A 9,754-nucleotide genomic window follows, 5' to 3' on the forward strand; every position below is an offset into this window, starting at 1 on the left:
AGCCTGATTGTACTGACAGTTAGCTGCAACATATCACTGTTACTTTCACAACTCATGAACTTCATCCTCTTAAGACACACAAGGGTTTGAAATGAAGAAGTAAAAGTGTAAGAAAGACTTAAAAGATTGAAAACATTTCAACATAACTCCAATTAAAATCATAGAAGCTTTGTTTTAGCATTATATTCATTTTGTAAATATGTACATGCTATCTTAAAAGGGTAGTTCACCCAAAAAGGTAAATTCTGTCATTATTTACTCACCCTCATGTTGTTCCAAACCTGTATGTCTTTCTTCTGTGGAACACAAAAGAAGATTTTGGGCTGAATGTTAGCCTCAGTCACCATTTGCTTTCTTTGTATGAGAAAAAGATGGAATGAATGTTCAGAATGAGGCTGAGAAAAGATGATGGAATTTTCATTGTTGGGTGAACTGTCCCTTTAAGAAATGATCCATGGTCACTTAAATAAAAAACATTTATTTGACACCAATTTAGAAACAAGATTTTGGTACATCATAAAGAGCATTATTATATACAGTCATGTTTATTTATGCTCAACTTGGGCACGGAAGAAATGATCACCATAGTTAAACAATATTTTAGATTCTACAAAATAAGGGTCACACATCACTTTGCAGCGTTCCAGTCCTTGTGTTCAAGTAATGGCAAATTACATATTTATATACAGTATATAAGGGCTCAGGGTGTTTATGACCATTAATATTACTACTTTTGACCATATAAATAAGATTAAATATACATTAAATGCTGTGCAAACAGCAGTGAAAAGGTACTTTTCACACGATTTACACTAACGTTTACAAAGGAAGAAAAAATGTTCTGCATGTTGTAGGTTGCAAATGCACAAACAGTTTTCACTATTGCAACGGCACTTGTGAAACAGCAGCTGCAAAGCAACTTATTCGACATTGAAGTCCACTGTTTAATGACATTTTACAGGCAGTCTAAATGTTCAAATCCTATGAGCGGAAAGTCAAAGTTTATAATGAAACAACCGTTTGCTGCTGAAAACCACTCAGAAAGAGGCAGACATCCCACTTTACTATGAGTAAATGTGATTTAGCTGAAGTAAAGACAGTATAAATTGCACAGGACTAAAGACAATCAATTACTGACAATTTTAAGGACTTATAACTAATAAAACATTTCATAATTCAAAATACAGTAAGTCACTGAAAACGATCTTGCAACCCCTGTATTAAATCTTTGAAATAATTAAGTCAAAACAGTCTCTTCTCTCTCTCTCTCTCTCCTACACACACATGGATTTATTTATCAGTATTGGCCTAAAATGAGAGCATGAGGGCCGCCATCAGAGCCCCAGTATCTCAAGTTCCAAGGATACGATGTGTCAAAAGCGTTTTCCCTCTGGAGGTGTTGCAACCATCACCTCCTTACCTCCAAAGTCCCAGTAGGCTGTCATGTGGAAGGCCATGTTGGAGAGCACCACGAGATACTCACACACAGCAAAGAATGTATATACTGCCACAGAGAATCAACAGAACAAGGTTAAACACTGGTTTGAGGAGCCTGAGCTTTATTTTATAAATGTAATATAATCTTCTGTTGAACACAAAGGGGACTATTTGAAGAATATTTTAACTTAAATGGCTTTGTGTGAGGAACAGACAGAAACTGAAGTCATTATTCAATGAAAATCTTCGACATCCTCTATCCTAACGCTCTTTGGCGAGTTCATGAGAGTAGCAGCAATTTACGATTCCTGAAGGGTTAGTGTATTTAGTATATATATATAGTTAATATATTTGCAATGAAACAGTTTACTATTGAAACAATTCAGTTTAAAAAACCGGTCTGAATGATTCGTTCATGAATCACTGTGAACAGCCCAACGAAGGGGAAGATTATCCTCCTGACACCCGAGCATGACTGCTGTGTGCATTTCCCTTTTTGATTTGTAACTAGTAACACCTAATAAACATGCAAAAAAAATAAAACAAATAAATAAAAATAAAAAAATTCTACAGCAAATAGTTTTCCTAAAAAGTTATGTCCACATATGTAGACAATAGGACTAAGTTGTGAATTTTTAAATAACACCAAGCTATAGAAAGTCAGATATATGTATTATGTTTCCAGGAGTGTTGGTTATTCATGTGGCATGGGAAAGATATAGGATGCTTCCTTGCTCCCTATTTAGTGAAGTGCTTAACCTCCAGTGTGCTCTGTCTGCCTGCACTGGTCTCAGAACAGTTCGAAGTGCACCTTATTTTCATCCTAACTTCATATCATGCTTCTGAAAGCAAAAATGTTTCTCAATGTGAAAATGCACAGAACATGTAGGATTTCTAATGAAAACCTTGTGCTATTGTACACATTAGTGTACATTGCGTTTAGCAGCGTGGCGTTTTGCGATAAATGGCTCAAATCTTTTAAATTGTATATCGGATGAAACTAGAGGCTCTAATCTTTTGACTCACAGGTTTCAATGTAAAAACTTAATTAGGTTTCTTACCAGATCTCCCAAAAGACATACTCTGCTGTGGTCGGCGCCATGTTGTTTTGTCACATGACTCCGTGCATCAAAAGTTTAACCCTTTACTGACAGCACAGAGTCTCCTGAACTGAGATCAGTCAGATTAAATTAAATTAAGTGTTGTGTATAGCGAAGCCAAAATACAATATCCACGCATGTGTACGCAGGGTCGCACAAGGTTATAAACGAATATTGACTTAAATTCGGTCTACGCCTCACACAAACTCTTGTATGGCTTCAAAAGTCTTGGAATATAATGCACGAGTCACGTGGACCCCTTATATTATACTACTATATCACATTTTTTATGTTTTTTTTGTCATTGTGGAGCTTGACATCCCAAGTTCCCATTCACTTTCATTATATGGAAAAGAATGGGCAAGATCTTAAAAAATGAACGCTTTGTGTTCGACAGAAGAAATAAGGTCATACTGGTTTGGAACGTCATGAAGGTAAGTTCATTTTTTATTTCTTTTGAGGACTTCAAAAAAACAATTTATATAAAGTAGTAGTAAATTCATACTGGTAGAAACAACAAAAGGGAACAACTGCTGAGTGGAACATGGGTGGGGTGAAAGACAAAGAATGGCCAAGATGCTGCACTCACTTCCTGGTTCACAGTACGTGTTGTGGCGTCTGTAGAAGTAGAGAGCCAAAAGACAGAGGCAAACGTTGAAGAGGAAAAGGCGGCGCTTGTGACGGTATGACATCATATCCTGATGTCAAGGAGGATTTGAGTAGATTCAGTGAAGAAACAATGGAGAGAAAAGGAGAAAGAAGACAATGTCATCAGTTCTCTTCTGCAATGTGATGTGGTGCAAGCAGGTGGCATGAGGTTCTGTTAAAGCACAGTCTATTTCAACCACTTCCCCTGATGCTCAGAAACACACACAAACCTGCACTGCACTTTCACAGCAATAGAAATAAAAAGATACACTGCGGTCTCTGACACATTTACTCCAAAAGCAACACCTTTTATATAGCTGTGTTCATGGTGTTAAGACTGCTGAAGTGTTATGAATGTATTAGATCAAGTAACTGTCCCTCATTTTCTTTAATAAAAAAAAAAGCAAACGTTGAGGTTACAGTGAGGCACTTACAATGGAAGTGAGTGGGGCCAACTTTTGGAGGGTTTAAAAAGGCAGAAATGTGAAGCTTATAATTTTATAAAAGCACTTTAATTCATTCTTCTGTTAAAATTTTATTATTTGAGCTGTAAAGTTGCTTAAATCATTGTTTTTAGGGTTCTTTTAGGGTTTTAGGTGTTACACCGCCATAGTGATAAAGTAAATTGGCTATAACTATAAGGTTAGTAAGTGATTTTATCACTCTAAAATCATGTTAACACACATATTGTTTATATCCTGTGGCCATACTTTTGAAACAGTGAGTACTTTAACGTTTGTGGATTGGCCCCATTCACTTCCATTGCAAGTGCCTCACTCTAACCCAAATTATTGCTTGTCAGAATAAATTTTTGTGGTACAATTCGCCACAAATGCTGTCGATTGAGCTTAACTTGTATTGAACCCAGAATAATCTTTAAATACAAATTAAAATGCTTAATTTAAATGTGGTAAATGGGTTAAACAGAGCTGAAGCAAAATAAAATGAGCCAAAATATTCAATAAACTAATACACAAGCAGATTCGTAGAATGGGTGTTCCAGTTCTCTGGAAATTTTCAGAGCTTCTGTGGAATTATTCAGGCACAGATTCAGTATGAGGTGACTGATAACAATTTGGCATACAGTTAAGGCCAACATTAACAATGCTTTCAGGGTTGCCTGTGACCACACAGAGTTATTAAGCACAGAAGCATGTATGCAGTCTAAACCCATTTATTGTGCATCAATCGATTCACTTATTGTAATTGCAATGTCCTGGGCCCTCCTCTACTATGAATGGAAATGTCAAATGCATCATGCATGCTACAGTGTTGTGTGATTGGTATATACTGCCTTCTGCTGGTTCATTGATATACCTAATAGTAACTGAAAAATAATTTAACCACAGAATAAGATGAACTGATTACCTCCGCACTAAGGGAATGCCTCTCAATCAATGACCACAACCTGCAGGTGCACAGCATGTGGCATAGAGAGCTCCCAATAAATATGATGAAACCGCTCTTATGGACACCTGTGGAGCACACATACATATACAACCCAGCATTACTTCACAGGCTTAAATGCAAAATGTCTGTTATACAAGCAAAATTTACACAAAGAGTTGGAAGAAAGTTAAAACAGACACATGGGATCATACAATTCAGGGCTCAACAATAAGGATGATTCCGGGCCAGTGATGCATCCATGTGTTTTTATAACTTACAAACGCACACATTTGGTTTCTTGAACATTTTTGTTAAATCGGTATTTCTGCTGATTTAAGGACGTCACCAAATTAAAGTTATCTTGCCAGCTGACAAAGAACATTTTTGTAATAACCACACATTCACCATATTCCAGCAAAAGTGTGTCTATGCATTTATTGCTGTCACAGAATTGCATTATACATGCTGCAACAGGGTAAATTAGGTAGACAAAATGCTTTCATATTTCTATTAACAGCCACTAATGTGCATAAATAATGATTTAGGTGCTTGTGGGTGGACGAGAAATCTTATCAAATTCAAAATAATAAAAAAAAGTGATATGATAGGTGCGGGAGAGAAACAGATTTAAGTCCTTTTTTTACAATAAATTCTCCTCTCCGCCCAGTAGGTGGCGGTATGCACAAAGAATGTGAATCACCAAAAACATAGGAATGTGAAAGTGGATTGATAATAGGCTCGTTTGAGATGAGAAAATTCTGCGCAGAACCGATCACCGGTGATCAGCAGCAGGTGCATGCTGATTAGAAATCTGTCAGACTTGTCATGGTGACGTATGCCAAAAACGTCTTGTGAGAACGAGGCGTGCGCAGTTGGATTTTTCCAGCTGCGCAAACCACAAGCATGGTGGGAAATGACTTGCTGACAACAGCTTAATACTCATTGGCTAAACAACAGTGATGAAAAACAAATAACAAAAAAGTACTGAAAACATGTATGTAAATGTATGTAAAATATTGTGTCTGGCAATGTAACTTGTATTTTTATGATGACTATGTATACCTCTTGTTTGTATGGCATTGAAAGAATAAAAAAATAAATAAAAAAAAAAAAAAACTGTAATGTGATGTTTCATTCTCTTCTAAAATGTCTGATTTTTTATCTCTAGTATCAAGTTTTATGTGTATAAATTATATGTGAATATTCCCAACACTCTGACAGTGTGATCTTTGTATGGGATATGTGATTTTTATTATATTTCTGAAATATGTATAATAAGTGTCTTTATTAAACTAAAAATGGATGAAAAGACATGTCTTATTTGGCGAAATTAAATAACAGGTACATTGAGTGTCTTTTTCAGATTTTTATTTTCAATATAAAGCAACAGAATTGAAATTACTTTATCAGCAACAGTGCATGAATGTGAATCCCGCGATCTGCCTTTGAACTCGAAGGTGTCTGATCCACTACGAGAAGTGAGAATTGTCCGACATGACAGCTCTTATTTCACTCTTGAACTGCAGCCATCTACTCTCGTCTACTTTCAAGGTGAAGCGTTTGGCATCTCAAATATATATAATGATCTAAATATTGACATCTATCAGATCACTTCAGAAGACATGAATTAAACCACTAGAGACTTATGGATTACTTTTATGCTGCCTTTATGTGCTTTTTGGAGCTTGAAAGTTCTGGTCACCATTCACTTGCATTTTATGGACCAACAGAGCTGAAATATTCTTCCTAAAATCTTCATTTGTGTTCTGCAGAAGAAAGAAATTCATACACATCTGGGATGGCATGAGGTTGATTAATTGATGACAGAATTTTCATTTTTGGTTTAACTACCCCTTTAATTTTTAAAAACATCTTGTGTGGCCTCAATGAAATTAGTTTTTCGTGAGAATTACCCTTTTTGTTTTTACATATAAAGATATGTTGGGGGAAAAATAACGTATGGTTTTTATGGTGGGGACAGTGAAAACATTAGCAGGTTGAATAACAATTCTGAACTTCTGGTCCAAAAAATAAAAATAAAAAAAGGAAAAAAATAAAAATCCTTATTGTTGAGTCCGACAATTATCACAGGTGAAAAGCGTAGTGTTTACAAGTACTTTTGCATCTTCATCTATTTAAAAGGTGGCATATTTTACGAATTAATAATAGTAACGAAAAAGCCATTACATTCCGCAAATCCCGCAGGAGATTTCGGCATCTGTCTGATAAAACTGAACTCCGGGCTTCATTTCAAACATGCACTTACTGTAGGTCTCAGTGGAGGAGACGTAGGTGAGCAGAAGCAGCCCTACATTCTCGCTGAGAGCTAAGAGGAATGTGAGGACACTCAGAAGCTGCTCCGACAGCCGCTTGGAAAAGCGTCCACGGTAAAAGCTCAGGTATGCTGCTGCCACCATGAAGCGCGGGGCCGAGTGCAGGCCGATGCTGAAACGCCAGATGTAGCGCTCTGGAGTCAGACTGATGGCCGCGCTGATGGAAGGGAGGTAGTTAGAAACCTGTAAAGGGATTGATATTTATTGGGATATACTCTTGAGACTGGCTGAAGCAGAGAGATAGATACACAACTGTGCTAAACCAAAGTGTCTTTCAAGGCAAGTCAGTCCACTCGGCGGCCATCTTTCGAACGCTCCTGGGCAGGCTGGGCAGCTATTTTCTATGTAAACAAGCGGCATAAAGTACAGCTCCTATCTAATTGAATGGGAAAAGACCAAAATATCCAAAACGGTTGATCAAGATTACAATCAAAGAACATATTTCAAATCAGCAGTAAAATTTGACAACAACAGTATCATACATTGTGCTTCTTTAGCTCAGGTCACGCTTAAAAACGCAATTTTTCAGGCTGATTCAGCTAATGCACATGCGCGTGGTCGAGTTGATTGACAAGCGATCTCCGTATCTAAAAGCTGATTGGTTCTTTTCCCTGTAGGGCGGGACTTCCTATTGTACAACGGTTGGTCGTTCCAATTCGTTTTAATAGAAGTGATCCGTCTGTGCCTAATAGTCTCTCTGGCTATCTGTAACTCTGTTACAAATACAGGCTATTTGACATTATGGGTTGACTAAATGAGCTTAGTGGAGCAACAATGGACAGTGGCTGTAAAGAAGATACATTATTCTCAATTAATAAATTATAGTTTGAGAGAATGCATTGTGTACTGTAGTTCAACGCAATGCAAAGTCTGAACCAATAACTTGCATTATAGATCGTAAACACCTGAGTCTGACAGCTATGGATGGACAATATCTGTCTAGCAGTAACTGAGGCAGGGCTTCTCACCTGACAGTGTGTGTAAGTAGCAGCATCGTAGTGCTTGAGGAGTGACAGCACGACGCAGGTGATGAGGCCGAGCAGAGGCAGACACACTGTGATCACCGCTAACCGGGTGAAAGGTACACGGATGAGAGGCTTATCTCGATCCACAGATCCGTACGGGACCTGTTGCATCTTACCTGGACCAACTACAGCTCCAGATGCGTTAACAACATAGAATTGACGGAGAAAGCTTCATTTCAACTGCAATGATTTCGTGCCCACGTCTTTCCACTGCATGTGTGATATTTACAAAGATCTGAAGTTAGGGAATGACAGTGACTTGAGTTACACGCTTAGCAAACGACAGTTTAGCTCCGGTTCTCTCATATCGTCCTTCTGCCCTGCGGTTTCAACACCAGACGAACTGTAAATGAAGCTGTTTAAACCAATAACAATAATAAAGTCGTTAATATTTTCAATAAATCCCGAGAATGTTCAAAGAACGATTATCATGCAGCTGTTCTAGATGTGTAAGTATGTGGATTATCATGGACAGAACTTCCGGTTCCGCAATGACTCTGAACTTCAAAATTAAAGCCCCTTAAAACGTAAACCACTGTGAAAAGATTTTCTTATGCTGTTCATTTTATAATCTGAACACTGACATGACATATTTAAGCAATGATATTGCTTTTATATAACAGTTCAACAAACAAGTAAAGGATGTTAACCCTTAAATGCATGCCTCGGGTCTTTAATGACCCGGGACCCCTGTACTTCATCCATTTTTTGGAGTTCTGCCCACACCTCTTTACTATTCCTCAACTGTTCTGTTTTAAAAAGTATAAAAAGATAAATAAAAAAAGGCATAAATTTTATATATGTATGTATATATATATATATATATATATATATATATATATATATATATATATATATATATATATATATATTATAACTGCTTAATTACCAAAGTATAGAGGGTCATTAAAGCTGATGTAACTTTTTCCCACTTTAATTTCCTTAGTCAGTGTGTTTTTGGCCTGATTATACAAGATTTTATCCCCGCTTCTGTAAGCATCCTCTTTGGCATGACGAAGCTGTCTGAATTTTCCTGTAAACCATGATAATTGTGGACTTTAAGAGGAATACCCTAACACTGTCCCTGCTCACCATTCTAAACAGCACTGTGGCAGCAGTGGAGTCATTCAGGTTCCTGGGCACTACCATCTCACAGGACCTGAAGTGGGAGACCCACAGTGAAAGGCCCAGCAGAGGTTGTACTTCCTTCACCAGTTGAGGAAGTTCAACCTGCCACAGGCGCTGCTGATACAGTTCTACTCAGCGGTCATTGAGTCTGTCCTCTGCACTTCTATAACTGTCTGATTTGGTTCAGGTACAAAATCAGACATCAGAAGACTACAAAGGACAGTTCGGACTACTGAGCAGATTATTGGTTGCCCCTTGCCCCCCCTTCAAGAACTATACACTTCCATAGTGAGGAAAAAGGCTGGAAAAATCACTCTGGACCCCACTCACCCTGCCCACTACCTTTTTGAACTGTTGCCTTCTGGCCGACGCTACAGAGCTCTGAGCACAAGAGCCATCAGGCACAGGAACAGTTTTTTCCCCCAGGCTATCCATCTCATGAACAATTAAAACTATTGTATAATTACGTGCAATACACAGCATAGTCAATTGTATTATTTAACATATCCTACCTCTTCTGCCATTACATTCCCTTGCTTCTGTATATAACAGATTTGTATTTGTACATATATATATATATATATATATATATATATATGTCTTATTGTGTATTTCTATATATACTTATATTTCTATTTGGTTTTTAATTTTATATTTTTTATTATTTCTGTCTTGTTGTTGAATTGTTTGTGCA

At 37.3% G+C, this 9,754-nt stretch overlaps 1 protein-coding gene across 1 annotated transcript; it reads right to left on the reverse strand.

Annotated features, from left to right (window-relative positions):
• Window positions 1-462: 462 nt before the first annotated feature.
• LOC127429042 (post-GPI attachment to proteins factor 2-like) lies at window positions 463-8,735 on the reverse strand. Its single transcript, XM_051677790.1, has 5 exons — window positions 7,876-8,735; window positions 6,841-7,090; window positions 4,554-4,660; window positions 3,127-3,235; window positions 463-1,504 (listed from the first exon to the last, which is right to left on the reverse strand). Exons 1-5 carry the CDS (start codon window positions 8,041-8,043, stop codon window positions 1,374-1,376), a joined length of 765 nt encoding a protein of 254 aa, XP_051533750.1. The 5' UTR covers window positions 8,044-8,735; the 3' UTR covers window positions 463-1,373.
• Between the last annotated feature and the right edge of the window lie 1,019 nt (window positions 8,736-9,754).

Source organism: Myxocyprinus asiaticus, chromosome 38 (genome assembly GCF_019703515.2).
Source record: "Myxocyprinus asiaticus isolate MX2 ecotype Aquarium Trade chromosome 38, UBuf_Myxa_2, whole genome shotgun sequence".
Classification (NCBI taxonomy): domain Eukaryota; kingdom Metazoa; phylum Chordata; class Actinopteri; order Cypriniformes; family Catostomidae; genus Myxocyprinus; species Myxocyprinus asiaticus.